Raw genomic sequence first — 26,679 nt, forward strand, 5'->3', positions numbered from 1 at the left:
CATCTCAGATTTGAACCTGCCTGCTCTCACTCTGTATCTGTGACTTCTCCTTCAAGACCGTCCCACAAGGGGGAGCATCTGTTCAATATCCACCTTATCAATCTCCTTTAGCATTTTATATACATCAGTCGGATCCCCAGCACCCCCATTCTTCTGAACTTCAGCAAGTACAAACTATTCAACTGGCCCTTGTGCCATATCATCCCTGGAATCAGCCTAGTGAGGCTCCTCTGCACTGCTACCTTCTGCAAATAAGGAGATCAGAACTGACAAAGGGCCACTGAACTTGACACATTGACTCTGCTTTCTCTCCACAAACACTGCCAGAACTGTCCAGTTTCTCCAGCTGGTCCTGTTTTGTTCCCGTGAACTGGAACCCATTTTTTCCACACCAATCTCTGAGGCATGCAGTGACCCCTCCAATCTGATTCACCCTAAGCCAACGTACACACAGAACAGGCTGTAATCCTGATAATGTCACCTGTGTGGTTCTGCTTTCTAATTTTAGCCCCAAACTACTTGTAATCTCTCAATGGAAACTTTCCCAACGCTACCTATGTTGTTGGTACTTATGTGGGCCACAACAACTGGATCTTCTTCCCTCCCACTCTGTTGATACCTCCATCAGAGATTATCTGGTAGGTGAACATGGCTGAGGAGTTACGAGGTTGGCAATGGGATGAGACAACTTCCGAGTACTTTCCACACAGCTGTGCAATGTTTCTCTCTTCAAGAAAGGCAGGAGGAGGGCCCAGTGGTACCATTCCTGGTAACGTTTGGGGAATCTGGGTTCAAATCCCACCATGGTAGCTGGTAGAATTTGAATTAAATAAAAAGAAACCTGGAATTTGAGTCTAAATATGACCATGAAGCCATTGTCAGAAAAATCCATCTGAGTCACTAATGTTTCAGAGATAGTAGGAACTGCCGATGCTGGAGAATCTGGGATAACAAAGTGTATAGCTGGACGAAGGCAGCAGGCCAAGCAGCATCAGAGGAGCAATTCTGAAGAAGGGTCTAGGCCCGAAACATCAGCTTTCCTGCTCCTCTGATGCTGCTTGGCCTGCAGTGATCATCCAGCTCCACACCTTGTTATCGCTGGGTCACTAATGTGCTTTTTTTGCCCTTTCTTTATTCTTTAACAGCATGAGGCCGTTGCTGGCTAGGCCAGCATTTATCATCCATCCCTAATTGCCCAGACGGCAGTTAAGAGTCAACCACATTGCTGTGGGTCTGGAGTCACATGTAGGCCAGACCAGGTAAGGACAGCAGTTTCCTTCCCTAAAGGACGTTAATGAAATAGATGGTTTCTTCATGGATTCATGATTAGGTTCTTAATTCCAGACATTTGTTGAATTCAAATTCCACTATCTGCTGTGACAGGATTCGAACCCATGTCTCCAGGATGTTGTCTGGGTCTCCGGTCTAACAGTCCACCAATAATACCGCGAGGCCATCCTTACCTGGTCTGACTCCAAACCGACAGAAAAGTGATTGACTCTTAATTCCAACTGGGCAATTAGGGATGGGCAATAAATGGTCAATGATGCCCAGATCCCGTGAATGAATAAAAATGAAAAAAAAACAATTAGAGGCCGGCAGCAAGGGAATGCAGGGGTAACGCTGCCACTTAACTTCACCAAAAAAATTCAACTTTTAACTCGACAGAGACGTCACTCATGTCACTGATGGGGGCAAGTGTTTCGCTGGTACTATATTACCTGACTTTAAAAAGGGCAGATTTGCATTTGTACAGCGCCCATCACAACAGCCAGGCATCCCAAAATACAGCCAAATAGCTACCTTTCTGAGATGCACATAGTCTCTCATAGAATGCAGAAAGATAAATAAATATCACATTTCTCTGCCATAACTGATATGCACAAACACGCCAGCCTCATTTCGGCTTATTCAAAAAAATTCCTCATCAGCCTCCTCTACTCACGATGATTAAAACATTATATAATTAAAGGAGATAACCAGGCAAGTTAAATATAATTGCAATTCCCCATCACTTCACTGCGCTTGTATATTTTTCCACAATTCTCCAAATTATTTTGCATGATTGGTACATGCTGTTAATCGACTTAAAACAATATTCGAAAGGTTTCAGGCAGATGGTTCAGAGAGGTCCACACTCTTCCCATCCCCCACACACTGAGCTGCGGCAGTCTGGCACATTGCTGTAAGAGAAGGAAGTGATTGTATAAAACTGTCATTTGAGCAGGAGACAAAAGATTTATTGCATCCAGAAAGTACAGAAAGAAAAATCTATTAAGGCAAACATAACAGGACCCATTCAATCCTAGGTGGGTTTGGGAAACGGAAGCAGCCGTTAGAAGTTAGCAAGGCACTTGATATTTTCTAAGCAGAGATATTCTTAACCACCTCTGGAGCAAGTGGGATCTGAATCTCAGCCTCCTGGCTCATAAGTAAGGACGCTACCAATGTGCCACAAACTCAATAGCTGTTTTCGTGAGGGGCGACATGTAGGAATGAGAGGTGCCAATAAGACCTAAAAACAAACACTAACTTGCATTCTGACAGCACCTATCATGACTAGCACAATTTCTAAAGCAGCTCACAGCAAATTAAATAATTCTGAAACATATTCACAGCAGCCAATTTGTGCACTGTAAGATTCCACAAACAGCATTAAGAGATAATATCTAGATCATTAGTCATGTTTATTGAGGAATACATTGCGCCCAAGAAACTGAAGGCAACTTCCCTGCTTCAGAGATAGTAGGAACTGCAGATGCTGGAGAATCTGAGATAACAAGATGTAGAGCTGGATGAACACAGCAGGCCAAGCAGTGTCAGAGGAGCAGGAGGACGAGAGGGGCATTTCTGAAGAAGGGTCTAGGCTCGAAACGTCAGCCTCCCTGCTCCTCTGATGCTGCTTGGCCTGCTGTGTTCATCCAGCTCCACACCTCATCATCACAACTTCCCTGCTGTTCTTCAACAAAGTAATTCCCTGGAATATTTCAATCGACCTGAGCGAGGAGACAGGTTCAATATCCAGTCTGAAGGCTAGGCACCAACAACAGTGCAACACGCCCTCGGTACTGCATGGGGAGGGTCAACTTTGTTTTGTTTTCCTGCGCACAGAAGTCAACAACAAGAAGTTGCAGATTTAAAACCGATAACAAACCTGGAGGACAGATGAGAGGATTCTACTTCCACCATCACTACCCCACCCCACTCAGAATCGCCAGGACCTGGAACACCCGAGCTGAAAAGTTGGTAAAAGTTAATTCTGTAAGTTTAGCAGGTTGCAAAGGACAATAAACTCAATATGGACAGTACGGATCAAAGGGTCGTGGGATTAGAACATAGAACAGTGCAGCACAGTACAGGCCCTTTGGTCCACAATGTTGTGCAGACCTATTTTCCTTCTAAGATCAAACTACCCTGCATTCCTTACATGATACTATCATCCATGGGCCTATCCAAGAGTCACTTAAATGTCTCTAAAGTACTGACTAATTAGTAGGTGAGGTGTGCACGCAGGAAAGCAGATGTATCTCAGAGCAAGCACAACTCCTCAGTCTAAATGCAAGTACAGACAAGACGGAGTGAATGGCCTCCTCCTTCTTTAGTTGCTTGAGGTAAAAAGATGGTCAGAGTCACAGAGATCATTGAGCAAACATCCATCGCCAGGGAAGGAAGACGGGTCTTAAGGCTTGACTTGCGGGTCTTCTGTCCTCTGCTGGCGCTGCTCGGCTTGGGATACTTAGTGTTTCTGTTGGTGGGAATAAAACTTCAGGCTTCAACAATAGAACATTGGGTCATAGCTTTCGATGGTGGTGGGGGTCATGTTAATGTCAAAGTGTTGAAAGTAGCAGGTGACTTAGGCCGTGTTTGAAGACGAATGTGGTTGGAGCTGCTTTTCTGCAAATGTACATGAGAGACGCAGAAGAACAGAAAGACCACACAAACAGGAGGCGCCGGTAAACCTATCCTTTCCCATTCAACATGACAAGATCTTTCATGTTGTGCTGCATTCATCTATTTGCACAGCACAGGTTAATCACTTCAGGATAGAAGATACATTACAGTCAGGGCCTTCCTTTTTTTGGGTAGTGCAAATGAATAAAAACCTGCTGCTGAAACAATGTTAGGTGCCAGAATAAGCATCACCGCTTTCAAAAAAATGCTTAAGTAAGGTGCCGTTCTATGCCAGAATTCGTGAAACAGAGTCCCCTCAAAAATCTGCACGTCAAAATACAGCAGCCAGGACATCTAGCTTCAATATTGAGGGATCTGTGTAAGTTCTTGGGAAAGAAATAGTTGTATGTCTGGCCAGGGAGATTGAGAGTTAGAATGGCACAAACTTTTTATTATCTCAGCCCACAGGTTTCACCTGCTGGGATATAGAACATAGAACATAGAACATAGAACAGTACAGCACAGAACAGGCCCTTCAGCCCACAATGTTGTGCCGACCATTGATCCTCATGTATGCACCCTCAAATTTCTGTGACCATATACATGTCCAGCAGTCTCTTAAATGACCCCAATCACCTTGCTTCCACAACTGCTGCTGGCAACGCATTCCATGCTCTCACAACTCTCTGCGTAAAGAACCTGCCTCTGACATCCCCTCTATACTTTCCACCAACCAGCTTAAAACTATGACCCCTCGTGCTAGCCATTTCCGCCCTGGGAAATAGTCTCTGGCTATCAACTCAATCTATGCCTCTTATTATCTTGTATACCTCAATTAGGTCCCCTCTCCTCCTCCTTTTCTCCAATGAAAAGAGACCGAGCTCAGTCAACCTCTCTTCATAAGATAAGCCCTCCAGTCCAGGCAGCATCCTGGTAAACCTCCTCTGAACCCTCTCCAAAGCATCCACATCTTTCCTATAATAGGGCGCCCAGAACTGGACGCAGTATTCCAAGTGCGGTCTAACCAAAGTTTTATAGAGCTGCAACAAGATCTCACGACTCTTAAACTCAATCCCCCTGTTAATGAAAGCCAAAACACCATATGCTTTGTTAACAACCCTGTCCAATTGGGTGGCCATTTTAAGGGATCTATGTAACTGCACACCACGATCCCTCTGTTCCTCCACGCTGCCAAGAATCCTATCCTTAATCCTGTACTCAGCTTTCAAATTTGACCTTCCAAAATGCATCACCTCGCATTTATCCAGGTTGAACTCCATCTGCCACCTCTCAGCCCATCTCTGCATCCTGTCAATGTCCCGCTGCAGCCTACAACAGCCCTCTACACTGTCAACGACACCTCCGACCTTTGTGTCGTCTGCAAACTTGCTGACCCATCCTTCAATCCCCTCATCCAAGTCATTAATAAAAATTACAAACAGTAGAGGCCCAAGGACAGAGCCCTGTGGAACCCCACTCACCACTGACTTCCAGGCAGAATATTTTCCTTCTACTACCACTCGCTGTCTTCTGTTGGCCAGCCAATTCTGTATCCAAGCAGCTAAGTTCCCCTGTATCCCATTCCTCCTGACCTTCTGAATGAGCCTACCATGGGGAACCTTATCAAATGCCTTACTGAAGTGTGTGTGTATTTTGCAGCCTTCAGTGGGCAAAATACACAATGCAATCTCAATGCACTACGAGATCCACTGTTTCATGTGCCTCGATCAGCTTTATTTATTTATTTTCTACTTAAAACTAAAAAGGTCTGCAACGTTTAACTTTTAACCTTATTTCACATGTTTTACTGTAATTACTGCAGTGTTTAACTTTTAACTTTGTTCTTTCTTTCTAACTTGTTTTTAAGGTACTTGTATCAAAGATGTCGGTGACTTTATATAATTTACACTGTACTCCTGTATGTTTATACTTATGTACACTTGAGAATAAAATCAAATCATTTCCACTTCGTGATGGCTATCTGCAGTAATATAGTTACATCCAGAGTATTCATAAAGCCATTAGAAACGTTCAGTGCCAGTTCAGGGGGAGGATGTTGGATCGTGCTATTGTATAAGGTAACAGCTCTGAAAATGTTGGAATTGAAGTTGAATTAGGTCCTACCCAATGTGGTTCTACCTTACAGTTTTTGGGTGAGAATCTAGCACAAAATCCCAATGCGTTCACGAGTGACATACCTGCCCCCGATAACCTCAAATAATCATGCCAAACTGGCAATGCAATTTGAGCCTGTTGCTATCCTGCAACAATCTCTTGATATGTAAGACAAATGCCTCTTGTTCAGAATCGCCCACAGTCCAATGAAAATGAGAAGGGCCCTTTAACTTGTGGTGCAGTGTCAGTGTTCTATCTCCGGTACAGAAGAGTTGGGTTCAAGTCCCACCTGCTATAGAGGTATATCATAATGTTTGAATGTCTGAACAGATTGATTGAAAATATCTAAAGGCAACGATTGGCGAAAGCACACTATCATCACCACTGAGAGCCCAAAGCAACAAGCTCCTTTACAATTTCACTTCATGAAACAGCTTGCAGGCTTGAAACTCATGGGTTCCAGCAAGGGCAACCAGAGCATTTGGATGACTGGTATGCAACTGGGTTCTGCTGGACTCCTTTGCTCAGGAAAGCAGCAACTTCAAAATTCCATTTCCCAATTCCTGCCAAAACCAACACCCTTGAAAACTTGGACTGAAGGGTGCTCTACCAGGCAGAGGGCTAAGTTTAGGACAGGACCATAAGTGCCTGGGCCTTAGCCAAGTTACATCCTAAGGGCTGATGTTCAAGTTGTGGTGGAAGTGAGTCAGAAGGCCTGAGGATTTTCTGCTGCCTTGTTCTTGGTGATCTTTGGAAGAAATACACTCAATTCTTTGAGATTAGAGTTTAAACAACATCGGTAAAATGCTAAATAAAAACCAAAAGAACTGCAGATGCTGTAAAACAGGAACAAAAACAAAGATGCTGGAAAAGCTCAGCAGGTCTGGCAGCATCTGTGAAGGAGAAAACAGAGTAAATGTTTCGGGTCCTCAGTTCTCAGGAAGGGTTGAAACGTTAGCTCTGTTTTTTCCTCCACAGATGCTCAATGGTTAGCACTGCTGCCTCACAGCACCAGGAGCCTGGGTTCGATTCCATCCTCGGGTGACTGTCTGTGTGGAGACTGCACACTCTCCCTGTGTCTGTTTCCTCTGGGTGCTCCGGTTTTCTCCCACAGTCCAAAGATGTGCAGGCTAGGTGGATTGGCAATGCTAAATTGCCCATAGTATCCAGGGATGAGTAGATTTGGTGGGTCATGGGGGATGGGTGGGATGCTCTGAGAGTCACTGTGGACTTGTTGGGCCAAAGGGCCTGTTTCCACACTGTAGGGAGTCTAAGATGCTAGTGGTTAAATTCTGACTTAGATAGTATTTTATTTAACTAGGCTATGAATTCTCATTAAATACTCTAATTACAAAGATCAATTTCATCACAAACTAAAACAACTACTTTTATCTAGCACCCATTACATTCTAAATTACTATCAAGGCAATTTGCAATCATGTCTTCGATAAAAAATTTGGTGCCAAACCACCAGAACTGGTGGTATGTGACAAAAAGATGTTCAACTTTTGCTGTAAATTTTATGGAGCGTCTTAAACAGGAAACGGAGTAAAGAGGCCGGGAGATTTAGCGAGGGAGATGCAGAGCTTAGGGCCCAGGCAATGATGAGAGTAATTTAATCCAAGGGTGCTCAAGAGACCAGAATCAGATGTGTGCTGAGATCTATTGTAGGGCTGGAGAACATCCTTTTAAATTTAATACTGATTTTCCGATGCATACATGAACATCATTTCTAGCGTTGTAGCAGAGGTATGAATGATATATTCAACTTCCATGCTACGCTCCTCCTGCTCTTTCCTGTCACTGCACAGATCTCCTACATCCATATGCGACAGCTACTTCCTCAACCAGCAGTCAATGTGTCCATGCCTGAACAGCAGCTCAGACCCTTTGAGCAGGGAAACCACTTCCAGTGAAGTGTGTAATGCGCATGCCAATTCAATCGAGTTCAAAAGAGCATGCGCAAGTGTTGAGAATGCACACAAAAGGACTAAGCAGCTGACCACACCCCGACACGCACTACTCAAAGCAAATGCCATAGCAACTCATTGCTCACTTTTACAGGACATGGCAGCCCTGATCCCTTCAACCTCGCAGAGGTGCAGAAAGAATTAAGGGGCTTGAAAAGGTGGTATAGCGGGATGTGACCACACAGCACCAAAATTTTATTTCTAAAACAACATGGCCACTGTGCTCAGGCTTGGCTGACTCAATTCTAACAATAAGATCATCAGCTCAAACTCTCTGCTGAAGTTCTAAAATGTGAGAAAGATCTCCGACTGGCGGACAGCTATTAGACAATTTCACTACTTTCTAAATGCTTTAAGATCTCGGAGCCCCTTATGTTACAACAGAAATCTCCAAAAGCAGAGGCCATTCCTCAATAGTGACTAACCCAGTTTCTGTAAGATTTGCACCATGTAAGATTGCTGCTCACTCTGATCAATCATTCACATTATGTTCAAAGAAGACAACCGCAAGCGAAGCTGGGACACAGCAGGTTTGCAGCAACAGACTTCGAATAATGTTCTGAGCTCCAGGTTCAATACAGTGTGGAACTGGAGGAACACAGCAGGCCAGGCAGCATCAGAGGAGCAGCAAAGTCAATGTTTCGGGGTTACACATTTCATCAGGACCAAATTCTAGAGCGAATCGACTACATTCACCATACAGCAGACGTAGCAATTTCCCTCAAACAATCCAACTAGTAATCAGCCTTTTCAGAGTGAAATAATTGCAAAATTGGAAGGATTTGTTCTTGAAACGTAACTAGATACTAGCCATGTGCTCCAGGTCAAATACTTAACCTGAAGTTACTTTCACTTTTGAGAGCTTACTTTACAACTACCATGCATTGCCATTAATTACCACATTAAGCCACTGGTACATGAAACAGGCTCTGATTGTCAGAAGGGAACATGGAAGATCAAGCATTTGATTTTAACACAAAAAGAGCAAAACCCATTGATTTTTTGCACAAAATCTATCACATTTAAAGTAACTTCTTCCATATACGTTAATCGCTCAGAAGGAGATTGGCACCAAAATAAACATCACTGCAGTTATATCCTTTCGCTCAGCTGCAGAACTGCAACTCCTCCGATTGAAAATTGAAACTTTTTTTCAGAGTCGCTGAGGTGCGATGGGTTCACTCAGGATAATTCTCTCGTCCTCTACACACACGCGGGAAACGCATCTACCGACAAGCTCGTTGGGAATAACCAAAGAGGGCACCAGCCTTGCAGCAGAGCCCTTGCTGCAGACGTGGCCAAATGGCATACTGAACATGGGCGCGTTTGCCCAAGCTTCGCCCAGCTGAACAAAATAAAACAAGAGTACTCACATTTTGCGGGAAGGTCGTAGCCTGGTGTAATCTTGGCATCTCCAGTGTTACACCCATTTAGTTGGCGACACGCCAGCAACAACTTCGGCCCCGCGGCTCTGTGGATGCAGCCATCGACTGAAAGCAGAACACAGCAGAGGCCATCAGAAATTGAAGCGTAGCGCTGTTTGCCTCAACCATTTACATTTCCACAGGTAATAAACAGTAACAACACCAACCCTGCATTCATGTTGTGCCTCTACTGTACTAGTAAAGCCCCCAAGGCGTTGCATAGCAGAACAACCAAATTAAACCGGGTCACTGGGTCACAAAATGAAATTAAGGCTGGGCTTGGCAGATAGGTTTTAGGGAGTGTCTAAAAGGAGGCAAGGGAGACAGCATGGGAGGTTTAGGGAGACTTAGGGCCCAGATAACTGTTGGGACAGTTGTCAATCGCTAAACAATGAAAACCAGTGGGATTCGCAAGATGCCAAAATCCCTGGAGTGACAAACAAAAAACTGAGTCAACAGAATAAAATAACTCCAACCTCCTATACTGGAAAGCTGACCCAATGGAAAGGCAAATTCATCAACATCACTACAGCATCTGGGTGCATCACAGCATGGTTAGCAACTGCCCTTCCCAAGACTGCTAGAAACTACAGAGAAATGCGAACACAGGCCAGTCCATCACACAAACCAGCCTTGCATCCATTGACTCCATCTGTACTTCCTGCTGCCTTGGGAAAGCACCCAACGTAATCAAAGATCCCTCCCACCCAGTTACATTCTCTTCGCCCCTTTTCCATCAGGCAGAAGATATAAACATTTGTACACACGGACGAATAAATTTAAGCTTCTTCCCCACTGTCATTAGACTTTGGATTGGACCTCTCAAATTTTTAATTTAATGTTGACCCTCACTCTCCGTGCACCTTCTCTGCAGCTATAACTTTGTATTCCTCCCTCTGTTCTATTACCCTAATGCACTTTGTATGGTATCATCAGCTTGTATTGCATGCAAAACAAAACTTTTCACCATACCTAGGCACATGTGACAATAATAAATCAAATCAAATAAATACAACAACAAGAAAAACAGAAATTGCTGGAAAAACACAGCAGGCGTGGCAGCATCTGTGGAGGGAAATCAGAGTTAATATTTCAGGTCCAGTAATCCTTCTTCAGAACACTTCTTCACCACAGCAAGTTCTACTTTGCTGCTTCACTCAAAGGATATGGGCCAGTGATCGGTTTTTTGCAGAGCAGAATCATTGCAAACAAAAACAAAAGTTGCTGGGAAAGCTCAGCAGATCTGGTAGTATCTGTGATGAAACATTCAGAGTTAACGTTTGGGGTCCAGTGACCCTTCCTCAGAACTTCTCCAGTTCTGGGGGAGGGTCACTCAACCTAAAACGTTAACCCTGATTTTTTTTCTTCACAGATGCTGCCAGACATGCTGAGCTTTTCCAGCAACTTCTGCTTTTGTTCCTGATTTACAGCACCCACAGTTTTTTTGGGTTTTAGAATCACTGGTTGGTTTTTGTTTGAAAAAGAAGCTTCATGATATAATTGGATCACGCTTAGATGCTGGGATAAAAGTTATTTTTATTTTAAAAGCGAACCTTATGACTCATGGCAATCACCTTTAATCACAGCAAAAGATAATGGCAACATGGCTTTCTGTTTTAACCCAGTAATATTTTATGTGATCAAGAATCCACAGTCGCAGTTGGTGAAAGTGAACTCAATTGTAATTTTCAAAAGAGAAAAGGGATAAATTCTTGAAGGAAAAGAGGTGGGCTATGGAGAAAGAGGAGAGTAACATGAGTAATTGAATATTTCTATCACTGGGGCTGCAAAAGCATTTTCAGTCACATTCTGTACAGCATTAGCTTATAATTCTCTGAAGCATAGTATATGGCCTGATTTCATTGGTCCACTTTGAATCATATGTCAAGTCAAGAGATCTCCAGCTAACTTGTAACAGTAATGATGTCAAGCAGGATGAGCAGCCAATCACGCTGAAGGATCCTCACAACCAGCTTATTAGAAAGTAAAAGGAAGTGAACATCTGAAATTGACATTTTACAGAGTGCAAAACAAACGACTGCGAAAGCAGGTAGAATTAAAGTAGAAACTGAAATGTCACAAGCAAGCTTTAAAGAGTTTAAATTTCATCGCAATGGAGAAATTTAAAGCTCCGTAAATATGAAACTAGCCTTTCGGGCCGATTTTTGTCAACTCAAAGATACTGGCTTCAGCCGTAGAATTTGTCATCACTGCTGCTCTCAAACCACAGCAATGTCTGCACTCCACAACATGTGCAGTTACAGTCGAAACTTAAGAAGTTACTATTGGTGATCGTATGCTTTCCCAGGGGATGTGTTGTTTTGCTCTCTTTGAGCTCTCAATGAGATAACAATGAGTTTACGACAGCTTCCATTCTCAATAGTAAAACTACTGAAAATGTGAGACGAAAACAGAAATCGCTGGAAAAACTCAGCACGTCTGGCAGCATCTGTGAAGTGAAATCGGAGTTGACGTTTCGGGTCCGGTAACCCTTCCTCAGAAAATGTTACAACTTGTTAAATGAGGTGTAACTAACTTTTTAAACAGTACTCTAATTTCATTGTTACTTTGAAATATCCTCTCTGTCCCTGAAAGTGCAGCGTGGAATTGTTGAATGTAAAATTTCACTGTAAAATCCACTTGATTAAAAAGTATAAAAATGTAAGCTTATGATATTTTATCTTCGACTTAATCTCATATGTTTATCATATTTAGGGGCGGCACAGTGGCTCAGTGGTTAGCACTGCAGCCTCACAGCGCCAGGGACCCGGGTTCGATTCCAGCCTCGGGTAACTGTCTGTGCGGAGTTTGCACATTCTCCCCGTGTCTGCGTGGGTTTCCTCCGGGTGCTCCGGTTTCCTCCCACAGTCCAAAGATGTGCAGGCTAGGTGGATCAGCCATGCTAAATTGCCCGTAGTGTTCAGGGGTGTGTGGGTTGTACGGGGATGGGTCTGGGTGGGATGCTTCAAGGGGCGGTGTGGACTTGTTGGGCCGAAGGGCCTGTTTCCACACTGTAGGGAATCTAATCTTACTTTACTCCGAAAAGCAGAAGATTAAAACTAAAAGATGTTTAGTGGTTTTATGAGAATACTTCAATGTTAAACAGCTTATCCTGCCTGCTATCTGAAAGAATATTGACTGGAAAAGAGGAAATCACCACTAGAGCAATCACTAGAGCTTTGGGTGTAGCTTTGTTGGCTGGAGGTCAGTGACAATATTTGCCACTGGCCACAAAATCTAATCCAATATACAAAATAATTTACACAGATGCATTGTACAGAATGATTGACAGGATATCACTATACAACACTTCATTTCTTAAAGCACTGCTTAAAACTTTGAAGAAGAAGGACAAGAAAGAATCATTACAAGATTTCTTAAAAAGTTTTATTCAAAACATACACATAATGCACAACCAGCTTTGAGGATATGACACACTCACTCTGTAACTGCTGAAAATGAACGGCATAGACCCATAGAGATTTCCAGCATGGAAAGAAACCCTTCGGTCTAACTTGTCCATGCCACCCAGATATCCTAAACTAATCTAGTTCCATCTGACAGCATTTGGCCCATATCCCTCTAAACCCTTCCTAATCATATACCCATCCAGATGCCTGTTAAATGTTGTAATTGTTCCAGCCTCCACTACTTCCACTAGCAGCTCATTCCATACACGCACCACACTCTGTATGAAAAAGTTACCCCTTAGGTCCCTTTAGAATCTTTCCCTTTTCACCTAAGCCTATGCCCCCTACTTTTGGACTCCCCTAACCTGGGGAAACGACCTTGTCTGTTCACCCTATCCATGCTCCTCATGATTTTATAAACCTCTATAAGGTCACCCCTCAGCCTCTGATGCTCCAGGGAAAATGGCCCCGGCCTGTTCAACCTCTCCCTATAGCTCAAACCCTCCAAAGCCGACTGCATCCTTGTAGATCTTTTCCGAACCCTTTCAAATTGAACATCTTTCCTACAGCTGGGAGAACAGAATTGAACACAGTATTCCAAAAGTGGCCTAACCAATGTTCTGTACAACCAACTCATACTCAATGCACTGACCAATACCGACAAGCATATCAAACACCTTCTTCACTATCCTATCTACCTGTGACTCCAACTTCAAGGAGCTATGAACCTGCATTCCAAGGTCTCTTTGTTCAGCAATGCTCCCCAGGACCTTACCACTAAGTGTTTAAGTCCTGTCCAGATTTGCCTTTCCAAAATGCAGCACCTCACATTTATCTAAATTAAACTCCATTTGCCACTCCTCGGCCCATTGGCCCATCTGATAGAGATCCCGTTGTGCTCAAAGATAGCTTTCTTCATTGCCCACTACACCTTCACGTTTGGCGTCATCTGCAAACATGCTAACCATACCTCCCATGTTCACATTCAAATCGTTTATGTAAATGACAAAAAGCAGTGGACACAGCACCGATCCTTGTGGTACTCCACTGGTCACAGGCCTCCAGTCTGAAAAGCAACCCTCCACCAGCCTCTGTTTCTATCTTCAAGCCAAGAATGGACAAGGAAGAATCATTAAAAAATTTTAAAGAAACTGATATCAAACTTTTACAGATATAATGCATGACTAGTTTTGAGGAAATGATTCATTCACTCTGGAACTGCTGAAAATGGACGGCATATTTTATGTTTTTCTACGCATCAGCCTAAATTAGACCAATCAAGGAAACTGTAAGAAAATTGCAAACAATATTCTCCTCTGTCCACCCACAGCAATTGCATAACAAATATTTGCTCAATAACCTTGTCTGAAAATACACCCTATTTCTAATTTGCAAACCCATTTTGTTCTGCAATAATAACAGTGGAACGAAGTTGATATGCAATCAATGCTTTAGAAAGATGCCATCATTCCATCTCAACACTCCTGCATAGCCTCAGGACGTTTCACGATAGTGAAGGTGCTATGTAAATGCAGGCTGTAGTTGGCGCATTTGAATAATATTGAACGGCCTCAAATGGAAGGTCCTAATGAGCACCATCATGGCTATGATAGCAAAAGAAGAGATCATAGCTATTGGCATCGCAACCCTAAAACTGAACAACGCCACAAATTATTCTTCCAAGCATTAGCGACCGTTCTCTTTCCTTAGCAATGCAGCACAAAACAAACCCAGCTTCATTAAAGAGGTAAGTGCCTTTATCCTTTATCACAGAGCAGAATAATGCCTCATTTCACTTATGTCTGACCATAGCTCTGTTTACTGTATGCTTATCTTGATAAAACTGATTGTTTCATGGAGATGTATGATCTATACATAGATTATGAACAGACAATAATAATGTGGTTTGCTATGCTTGTTTGTCTAGTTTAACCGTAAGGTAATATATTAGCATTAACAAGACCGTGGTCTAACAGCTGGTGGAGTCAGGCAGCAAGCAAGGCCAGCTGGGACATTTTCCAATACCTTTTAAATCTAAAGTGTTTTTTCCCTGCAAGGTACCACAAGCACCAGTTAATAGTAATGGTGCTAGGACCACAGAACATTTAAGGCCCTGGCGAACAATAGAACCAACAATTTAATCAATGATTTAAAGGAGTGAGAAATAAACAGAGGAAGGACTGAGGGATTGCGTGAATTTAATGCTAAATCATGTGCAGATGGAGAAACAGACAGAGGGAAAGAAATACAGGATAAAAAGGGAGAAAAAGTAAAGAGAAAGGAAAATAAGGTGTTTACAAATAAAAGATGAGACATTTTTAAATCTCCAATAACTCACTACTGAAGGAACAAAATTCCAATTTAAATTGTTCACTCCCTGAGCCCAATGAATTGTCTACTCATGCAGTTACAGAACAAACACATTGTTAAAACCATACTTTATGCTATCCATCACCAGATTCAACTATCTGAGGAGAACTGCATGAACAATTAATATACAAGTGTGACAATTTCCTAAAACTCATAGCGAGAGCCACAGTGAGATGCTGTTTTTTTTAACAATGCTGCTGGGCTGTGCACCCAGAGATAATTCACAATTCATAGGCTATCCCCTTCTTGTCACAAGTTGCTGGCTGAGTTGTCCATCAACAATAGCATGACTTGCTCAGACCTCCAGTGCATATTTTTGGCAAATTCCAACCCAGTGTGAGAAGAAATCAGTGAATGAAACTGAACAGCATTTTAACTTCAAACAAGGAATTTGAGATCACAGCCCACTTCACCTAGCCCACCAAATAAAAATATTTTTAGGAACATAAGAACAGGGGTAGGCCTTTCAGCCCATCAACACTGCTACAACATTTAATATGACCTTGGTTGATTGAACAGCTCAATGCTGTTCACTCACACTATTCCCACAACCCTTTAGGATTGATAAATTTGTGTTTATCAATCTCTACTTTAAACACACTCAAATATAGAACTTCTACAGCCCTCTGAGGCAGGAACTTCCAAAAGCTCCATCAATCCTCCCTCATGAATGCCATCACCTTTATTTCTAACAAAAACAGAAATTTAAAGGGAAACTCAACAGTTCTAATGAAGGGTCACTGGATCCGAAACATTAACTCTGCTTTCTCTCCACAGATGCCACCAGGCCTGCTGAGTTTCTCCAGCAACTTCTGTTCGTGTTTCAGATTTTCAGCATCTGCAGTTGTGTGTTTTATTTTATCTCCCTTATTTCTAAACTGTTCTAGATTCCAGAATCAGTGGAAACATCTAACCTGTATGCACCCGGTCTATCTCTCTAAGTAGTTTTGTAGGTCAAGTTGTAAATAAACTGACAGGAATCAGCCCACTGGGACACTGAGCCAGTCCATGTGAAGGACTCAAGAGAAAAACAGTTGATGTTCCTCTCCTTTGCAAAACAGTGGAATCGTTATCATGTACTCTCTGGGTTGGGAATTAAGAGCCAAACTAGGAATTCTGCTATTCTGTCACACAGCAAGCTGAAGGGGATGCAATGTAATAAAGACAGTGGGCTAGCTGGATTGCATTGAGTTTGTGAACAAGCTCATTTGAAAGTTGGCTGTGTGGGTTACCGGTTTTGACGTGCGTACCTGGTTTTATTGAAGAAGTTTCAACAATGCTAGAAAAGGAGAGCACTGCCTCAGAAACCGAACACTTGATTATCTAATTTCATTGAAACATGTAACAATCTCGACACTCCTTTCCTTACACTCCAGTCTCATCAAATGTAACTAAGTGCAAGCAAGACAACTGACATTATTAAGCCGTCAAGGCCCATGTTTCTCCTCTTCAATGAGAATGTAAAAATGTCAATACTTCCTCACACATTGTTCATTAGGGTGCAGCTCAAAAGTTCTTTTAGCTTGGCAGGAGGCCATTTGGCCATTCTCAATGGCACTCCGGTCTGTCCCAGTCTTTGTCCTAAATCCTGTGTCCTTCATGTCCCTTGTTTCATAATACAGGCATAACAGCCCAGTGATGCAAATATGCAATGAGATAATACATCTTATCTTTGAAATTATTGTATTCCACCACTGTCACTTTCACAGGCAGTGAATTCTGACTCATTGCCTTACGCTACATATGAAGGCTCTTCCTCATGCTCCCCTATCCCCTTCTACCCAAACGTTAAATTAGTCACTGATTAGCAGGTACTGTTGCATCCTGTCCACCTTATCAAAATCAGCCTTTTTTAAAAATTTCTGTTCTATTTGATAGTAGATTCTATCAAATCTACTCTTAATCTCCATTGACCCAGGGAGAAGAATTCCAGCTTCTCTGAATAACCTGGTCGCTAAAATCCTCAGCTGTAACGTCAAAGTTTCCAGAAAAACACACTGGGTGGTACAGGTGAGAAAGATCCAAAGGAAAGTTGCCCTTCTAATCCATATCGTAGTGAACAGTTGATATTTTAGAATGAGAATCAGCTTTACTATCACATGTACTCACATGAGTAGTGAAAAGTTGACAAAAGTTACACGCACCACCCCCGTGGGAAATAGCTGCCCCTTATTTCCCTTTTAAATCTTTCCCCTCTCACCTTAAAATTATGCCTCTAGTTTTGGACTCCCCTAACCGTGGAAAAAGACCTCAATAGCCTGTTTAAATGTACAGTGAAAAGTTTACAAAAGAAACACAGTGTAGAGCTGGAGGAACATGGCAGGCCAGGCATCGTCAGAGGAACAGGAAGGCTGACATTTCGGGTCAGGACCCTTCTTGATTTTTCTGAGGAAGGGTCCTGCCCCGAAAGGTCAGCTTTCCTGTTCCTCTGATGCTGCCTGGCCTGCCATGTTCCTCCAGCTCTACTCTGTGTTATCACTGAGCACAGCATCAACTGTTCTTGCTATGTCTGAAAAGTTGACAAAAGTTGCCAGCTGGTTCCAAACACGCACCACCCACTGTGGGAAATAGCTGCTCCTTATGTCCCTTTTAAATCTTTCCCCTCTCACCTTAAACCTATGCCTCCAGTTTTGCACCCCTCTACCCTGGGAAAAAGACCTCAATGGCCCGCTTAAATGACTGTTCTAAATGAATATGTGTTTTATTTCATAGCTGTTTAAAAGTGTAACATCATCAACTACAGTTTTATATCAAAGATTGCGTATTTGCCACACAGCCTATACCACAATGAGGGAGTGGGACATAGTTGGTTAAATGGCTAGTTTATGATTCAGAATAACACTGACAGTGAGACGTCAATTCCTACTCCAGCTTTGGACCTATTTCTTTGCCTGTCCATTGCATGGTGCAGAGGATGTCCCCAAGGCCATACTTCCTTTTGTCACTGTAATGGTGTGAGACTTTGATCTTTTACTTACAAATTCTGTGTCTGATACTACCTCGCTACTAACGCCTGAAGGAGGAGTGAGGCTCCAAAAGCTTGTGATTTCAAATAAACCCATTGGACTACAACCTGGTGTCGTGTGACTTCTGACCATGTCCACCCCAGTCCACCCAGCACCTCCACATCACTGTAAGAGAGATCACTGTGGATAATTACCCGCTAAAACACAATGGCTAATAGTTAACTGCAGCTGATGTCCAAGCACTCTAAAGAAGAACATACATTTCTGCACCATTCACGACATGCAGAAGGGCGACAGAGCACAAAACCATTACACAGGATCGGCAAGAGAGAAACAATATTGGGCAAGGGTGTCCTTTGTCGCTGTTGGTGGTAGAATCGAGGGTTGGGTAAACAGTGAGACAGCCTTCGAAAACAGTGCAGTCTGCACAACACAGGTCGAAGATTGCAGAAACAGGAAAGGGTGAGAGCACTGAGAAATCTGAAGGGGGGTATGAGAATTTTGAAGTCGGCTGTTGTGTGCAAGCTGAGTGCTGCTATTCCCAATTTAACGTCAGGTACTACACTCTAAAAGAGACGCTGGCTATACAGCACTTTGCTGCAATGTGTGGTAAAGCGTTTTTGATAGCAGAATGGGAAGAGAGGTGAGGATGGACTCGTTGATGCTCCAGAGGTGATAGAAAGTAACATTGGTAATGAATTGCAAGAGAAGAGGAAACTGAGAAGGGGATGAGCAGTATAACAAGGTCGTTCCCACACCTTTAGCACTGCAGCCTGAGTGCAGATAGAAAGATCAATGTGATATTGAGTGCAGAATCAATTGTACTGTTCTTTGTACAAATTGAAGAGAATAGTTCGGGATTGCCAACATGTTTGTGCAAGAAATGGTGTCCAATCCAAGTCTTAAAGGTCACAAAGTGTTTACAAAAATAAATAAGCCATGTGCCCCATCCAACGCTTATTCTTTGTACTAACCTGCCCCTATGTTTTTTCATCTACCCCTGTCAATATATCTTCCCATGATATTCTCCCCCCATATTATAATGGTAAATACATCTATAATTTCCTCAACGGCTCCTTCTCCAACTACCCTAGAGGGCATCGAATCTGTGGAATTCTTTAAGCATATTCAAGGCTGAGATGGCCAGATTTTTAATTTGTAAGGGAGTCAAGAGTTATAGGAAAGAAGGCAGCAAAGTGGAGTTGATTTCATTGAATACAAGGGCAGACACAATGGGCTGAATGGCTGACTTGGGCTCATATGTTCTGGCCACTCTCTGGATAAAAATATTTCTGCTGAATTTCGGACTGGATTTCCTTAACTTTACAGCCTGTTTGTCTGGTTTCTTTGACAAATGCAACAAATTTCTCCGAGACCACCGTGTCAAACATTTTCATATTAGAGAGACATAATGTCATACAGCACGCAAACAGACCCTTCCGTCCAACCAGTCCATGCCGAAGGTAATCCTGAACTAAATCAGTCCCACCTGCCTGGTCTTGGCCCATATCCCTCCAAACCATTCCCATTCACGTGCTTATCTAAGTGTCTTTTAAATGGTGTAATTGTGCCCAGATCTATCATTTCCTCTGGAAGTTCATTCCACAAATGGAATTCAATTCCACGTTTTATACCCCCTGTGTAAAAGAAATACACCTCATATCTTTTTAAGTCTCTCTTCTATCACCTTAAACATATACCATATAGTCTAGAAAACCCCATTCCAGGGAAAACACACTTGCCATTCAACTTATCTAAACGTCTCATGATTTTATTAACCACTATAAGGTCACCTATCAGGTCACACCTCATGGTCTTCTTTCAAAAAAAAGAGCTCCCACATGTTCAATTCTTTCTGAAAGTTAGACCTCACAGACCTAGTTTCATCTGAGATGTATCCTTTAAACACTTACTCCACCTACTATGTCCTAACAACACAACCTTAGGCAATGACAATCACATGTAATACATTGCAAATTCCTGGCACCCAAAGATCTACATCTCAGAGCATTGAAATAAATGGCTAGAGGAATCATAAATATATTAGTGGTCATCCTTCAAAAGTTTACAGTTTCTTCAATGGTTTATGCAGATTGGCAATCCATAAACATATCCTGTCTGTTTCAGAAAAGAGGGCGAGAGAAAATGAGGTTCTATAGACCTGTCACCTTGAAGAGGGATAAATACCAGAACTTGTTATAAAAGGATGTGATAACTGGGCAGTGATAAAATAAGGCCTTATTGAGAAGAGCCAATGTGGATTTATGAAGGGGGAATCATGTCTGACCAAATAGTTGGGAGTTTATTAAGGATTTAACGAGCAAAGCAGATGGGGGAAATCAATGGATGTGGCGCATTTGGATTGGCAAGAGGCTTTCGACATGGTCTCACAGTGGAGGTTAGTAAATAAGACGGAGGCGAAGTAAGATCGTGACACAGATTCAGAAATGATCAACAGAAAGAAAAAGGATGCCTATAACAAGGGGGCAAAGTCACAGAACAGGGGTCTGGCCAATTAAGAGATGAGGAGGAATATCTTTATTCATAAGCTGGTGATTCGGAAGAATTCTGTACACCGGGGAACGTAGAAGCTCAGTCGTTGAGGGATATGGGGATTATGATATAGAGGTAGATGAGCAGCTGTCATATAGCATATCAAGCAGGATTGAGGGGCTGAATAGTCTACTTCTGCTATGTTCCTGTGCAAGGAGATATCTAGCCTGTAAGTAAAGGTGACACCTTCAATTCTTGAGGGGTACGATGACAAACAGCTACAGTAGTCGGCCGTGCCAACGTAACTTTTATCAGTTGATGATTTCAACATGTTTTTGGAAGATTCCAAAATCTATTTTGTTCTTTAAATGCCAGCAAGAATCAAGAAAAGGGAAGGCACGGGGTTTACTGCTGTAAATTCTTCAGCTTGCTGTCACGGGAAGGAGAGAGAAGGAAAATCAGAACAAAGTAGTCAGTGCAGAGCGATGCCAGGCAACAGGGTAATGCTCTCTGAAAGCTGTGCCTTTGCAGGAAGGAAAATTGATGGACAGAAAACATCAGTCACTGAGGAAATGATGGTAGGGATGCCATTCGGAAAAGGCATTCGGCCCATCAGCCCTTGTACTATCCGCATGCACTGTGCATTTCACTTTCCCTGCCCCCTGCAGACAATCTGACAAGTTTCACATTTTTCCCAAAATGTTAAACCAAGCTAAACGGCACCCATTATTCAAACACACAGGGCACTAGGTGGATCTGCTCCCTACCCCCCAGCACTCCTCCCCAAAGCACCCCAGAAATATATATCACTGAGGACATCCAATGGGAATAAAGGTTGATCCTGCAGTTTGAATGCATGGAAATGTGAAGGAAACCCTCCCTCAAATCACTCTTTCTCTCCCGCAGTTGCTAGGGAGATGATTACTTCACAGCCTATCAGTAGGCAAACAATATAAATGAGCTCAGTTTGGACTAGTTGGATAAATGCCAGGAGTGAGAGAGTCAGCAGGTGAATGGGGAAGGAGGGGGGCTGGGGGGAAAGAGGGGGAAGAGGGGAGAAGAAGTATGGGGGAGGGTGAAAGGCTGAGGGTTTGGGAGGTCAAGGTCTGTGAACTAATTCCACAGTCTGGGCTTGGGGTCCAGAAGCCTCCGCTTGGTTTCCCCGATGTAGAGGAAGCCACACCGGGTTCAGCGGATGCAGTATACCACATTGGCAGATGTGCAGGTGAACATCTGTTTGATGTGGAAGGTCTTCTTGGGGCCTGGGATGGGGGTGAGGGAGGAGGTGTGGGGGCAGGTGTAGCACTTCCTGTGGTTGCAGGGGAAGGTGCTGGGCGTGGTAGGGCTGGAGGCAAGTGTGGAGCGAACAAGGGAGTCACGGAGAGAGTGGTCCCTCCGGAAAGCAGATGAGAGTCCGGACGGAAAAATGTCTTTGGTGGTGGGGTTGGATTGCAGATGGCGACATGCTGGAGGATGATATATTGGATCCGGGGGTTGGTGGGGTGGTTTGTGAGGATGTGAGGATGAGGGGGGATTCTGTTTTGGTTGTTATTGCAGGAACGGGATGTGAGGGATGAGTTGTGGGAAATGCCAGAGACACGGTTGAGGGTGTCATCGACCACTGTGGGGGGGATGTTGCGGTCCTTGAAAAATTAGCGCATCTGAGATGTCCGGGAATGGAATGCCTCATCTGGGGATCACATGCGGCAGAGGCGAAGGAATTGGAAATAGGGGATGGCATTTTTGCAGGAAGGTGGGTGGAATGAGGTGTATTCTAGGTACTGTGGGAGTCGGCAGGCTTCAAATGGATATCGGTTTCCAGACGGTTGCCAGAGATGGAAATAGAGAGGTTCGGGAAGGAGAGAGAGGTATCGGCGATGGTCCAGGTGAACTTAAGATTGGGGTGGAAGGTGTTAGTGAAGTGGATGAACTGTTCGTGCTTCCTCGTGTTCGAGTTCTGCTTTGTGGAACACCTACGCTCAGTTCTCAATAAACAACTGCACCTCCCAGTCGCGAACCATTTCAACTCCTCCTCCCACTCCTTAGACGACATGTCCATCCTGCGCCTACTGCTGTGCCAACAACGATGTCATCTCAAGGTTGCAGGAACAGCACCTCGATTTTTGCTTGGGAACCCTGCAGCCCAATGGTATCAATGTGGACTTCACAAGCTTCAAAATCTCCCCTTCCTCCATTGCATCCCAAAACCAGCCCAGCTCGTCCCCACCTCCCTAACCTGTTCTTCCTCTCACCTGTCCCCACCTCCCACTCCCACCTCCTACTTACTAACCTCATTTCTATACCTTTATGAAAAATAGAAGCATGGGCAGGGTAAAGGAGAAGAGGTGGCAGGGAGAGATGAATAAAGAAGGAACCACAGTGATCAAATGCTTGCTTTTTGACATTGCTGAACTCAGATTTTCAACCAATTCCATTTTTAATACAAAGGCCAAATCACACCTGTTGTGTGTGTTTCATTGCTTAGGACTGCAAGAGAAAAAAAACATTACAATGTTAAAAATTACATGAAGTATATTTACAGCTATTCAAGTCTAAGATCTGAGCGGCGGTACCACAAAATTACTCCTACACTGAATCAGTGAAAACAGCAGCTCATGTCCATCAGGGAGCGGACCACAGAGAGAGAATAAAAAAACTCAGAGTAGGACGAAAACAAAATAAGCAACCTGCATGGTGTCACGTATTTATTCCTGACAAATGGAACAGAAGTAGGCAATCAGAAAAGGATCAGTGCCAAACAGGGATTAACATAATGGATGATTCAAAGCTCTGCACCTGACATTTCCTATAAACTGAATCCCCACCTCCTCTCCCTAAATATGTAATTACTTCATTGTTATCACTCCTGTTATTCAGGATTAACCAAAAGTATTAATTTGCAGAGACGAATTACAACATTGCTATCTTCAGAATAATGTTAACAACTTTTTCACTAACTTCAATTAAAAAGCAACTTTACTATCACAGTAAACACAACCTGTCCAGGATATTGGTGAGGCCGCTTTTGGAATATTGCATGCAATCCTGGTCTCCCTGCTATAGGAAAGATGTTGGAAAACTTGAAAGGGCTCAGAAAAGATTTATAAGGGGTTGGAGGACGTGAGCTACAGAGAGAGGCTGAATAGGCTGGGGCTATTTTCCCTGGAGCAGCAGAGGCTGAGGGGTGACCTTATAGAAGTTTATAAAATCATGAGGAGAATGAATGATGGGAAGAGCCAAAGTCTTTTCTTCAGCGTGGAGGAGTCCAAAACTGGAGGATTTAGGTTTAGGGTGAGAGGAGAAACATTTAAAATCTAAAGGGCAACTTTTACACGCAGAGGGTGGTGCTTATAAGGAATGAGCTGCCAGAGGAAGTGGTGGATGCTGGTACAATGACAACATTTAAAAGGCATCTGGATGGGTTTGTGAATAGGAAGGGTTTAGGGGGATATGGACCAAATGCTGGCAAATGGGACTAGACTAATTGAGGATTATTGGTTAGTATGAATGAGTTGGACCGTAGGGTCTGTGTCCATGCTGTACAACTCTATCTCTACAATTTATGCAAACTGGCTGATGAATGGACGAATGATACACATATGGGATGAAAAATGTCCCTTGAAAACCACAAAACAAAGGATCCATGTATTATTAATGAGGCCGAATGTAAGACTGCAGGACTGTTTAGTCCCAGACCCAAGTAGCAAAACTCTTCACAAGACCTTTCATATTAGCCAGGACCTGAACCCACCTTCCCCTTTCCGCCAGCGTTTCCTTGTCCTTCTCTGCCAATCTTCCCTCCAATGTTTGCAATCTTCTCCATCTACCACCTTGTTCCACAATCACTCACCACTCCCCAGCCCCCAGAAATGTCCTCCCCACTTTCTAGTCTGCAGCTACTGCGTTGTGTCACAGGCAATGTGATCGTCGATCAGATTACCTGGTGGATTGGATTACCTGGTTGAATAACAGGGACGGTTAGTGACAGTTCGGCCGACTCTCAGATTTAATTCCCATCCTAAACATTTAATTGTCAATGTCAGTGGAAATTCCCCAGAATTGGGAGGGAGAAACAAAATTATCGGCCATTCTTGCAGGCTCTGATTAACTGGCCATTAACTCATTGCTCTTTCTGACACTATACTGTACACAAGGAAGATCTTATGCCATGCATTAACAGTGAATACACTTCCAAGGAACTCATTCAGCATGATACATGTTGCAATGTGGCTGGTAAACATTCAGTATTGCTATACTGACAGGCCCACCTGTATTTATTTCCCTGTTTAAATTAAATTAATCCTGCTGACACACCTATGAAAATCACTTGCATTATTAAGTTTAAAGGTACCTCCTATTATCCTCTGAGATCTGGTCTCAACATCCCCCCATTTTAGTCCCTGCATCATTGGCGGCAGTGCCTTGAGTTGTGAAAGGTCCTAAACTATGGAAATCTCATAAACCCTTTCCACATGTATCTCTCTCTCATATCTGAAGCCATGCCTGAGAAAAGCTACCTCTCTGATGACCTAACGTGGTTCAGTGTCAAAGGTTGTGTGAAAATGAGCCTGTGGAACATTTCTGGATATGACAGTGCATTTGAGGCAGTCCAAATGCAACTTCTCATTGCATATGAACTCCTGCCTTCATTCAAAACTTACAGCCGAAACAGGAGAATTGCAGAATCGAGAGAAAAAAAAATAGCTAGCCACTATCAAATCAGTCTTTTTAGCTAGACTAGGGACCCTGGTGTTCACAATCCCTCAGCCATGGAAATTACAAGAACATTTAATGCCTGTCGTGGAATCTCTTCTCTCAAAACAACTTCCTCTGCTTCTCGCCCCTCTCAGTTACCTTTGCTTATTGCATTAGAGGGAGTGTCTGGTGTACCAATATCTCCTCCTTTACTCCCAACTGGCATCATCGGCTTCAATCTTTTAATCACCATTGGTCCTGAGGTATACAATCATCCGGCATTTCACACTATGCAGGGTTCACCTGCAGACAAGTACGCAAACTATAAAGTGCTGCAAGATTGTGGAAACAGTCATTTCTGCTCCATAAAACTATGGCTTTGTACAAGCACAATCCCACTGAGGTAGCATATGTCTAAGATGTGAGGAACTTAACACAGAAACTCAATGACTTGCAAATGAATTGGAATTAGCAGAATGATGCCAATTGAGACCATTCAGATTCATAACAACGACACTACAGAGCAGTAGACTAGGCGTTAGTTAAATAACACTACTTTAAACTGTCTCAGTTGGATTGGTGAAAAGTCAGATGAGGTACCAATGTATAAAATGCTAACTGTTATGGGCCACTTGAAAACTGAACACACAAAGTGCTTCGATATAATTTGCAATTTATACTTGTTCAAAACAACAGCTACTTATTCAGCATTTTTTCAATACAGTGGGGCCTATTTTAAATCAATCATATTGGCATTTACATTCCTGTAAACATCAACCCTTTACCTCAAATACGGAACAGATTTGTGAAAGAACCTAACATTCTTATACTGCAGAATCCAGTTGGACATCTAGAAACTGGCTTTGAGATGTCACAGAATTCTGTGCATTAGTCAAGTTTCTAAGAATGTTATGTTTGAGAACTGGGGTGGATTGAATCTCAAATAACTTTGGGCTCAGGAACATCCCTCAAGTAAAAAGAACACGGAAACTGGAAATCTGAAACAAACACAGAGAACCCAAGAGAAACTCAGCAAGTCTGGCAGCATTTGTGGAGAAAAATAGAAACAGAGTTAAAGTTTCTAATCCTGTCTGACTCTTCTTCAGAACACTGTAGCATTTTCAGTTCATTACAACTTCAGCACTGTAGTTTTGTTTGTTTGGACAGTTCTGAAGGAGAGTCGTATTAAATGCAAAAAGACAACTGTTTCTCTCTCCACAGATGATGATGCCTGACCTGCTGAGTTTCTTCCACATTTCCTACATTTGTAAAGTCCTCAAGCGATCATTAAGGTTCATACATCCATACATACTCTCACACACACACACACACACACGGACAAATT

The 26,679-nt window shown here is 43.0% G+C and overlaps 1 protein-coding gene across 1 annotated transcript in view; it reads right to left on the reverse strand.

Moving 5' to 3' along the window:
- Positions 1 to 26,679, reverse strand: part of LOC125454646 (ADP-ribose glycohydrolase MACROD1-like) — an 880,504-nt gene that overhangs the window by 597,147 nt on the left and 256,678 nt on the right. Inside the window, exon 6 of the mRNA XM_048535629.2 lies at positions 9,350 to 9,466. Coding sequence (XP_048391586.1) covers positions 9,350 to 9,466 — 117 coding nt within the window. The remainder of the gene's footprint in view (positions 1 to 9,349; positions 9,467 to 26,679) is intronic.

Source organism: Stegostoma tigrinum, chromosome 9 (assembly GCF_030684315.1).
Source record: "Stegostoma tigrinum isolate sSteTig4 chromosome 9, sSteTig4.hap1, whole genome shotgun sequence".
Classification (NCBI taxonomy): Eukaryota; Metazoa; Chordata; class Chondrichthyes; order Orectolobiformes; family Stegostomatidae; genus Stegostoma; species Stegostoma tigrinum.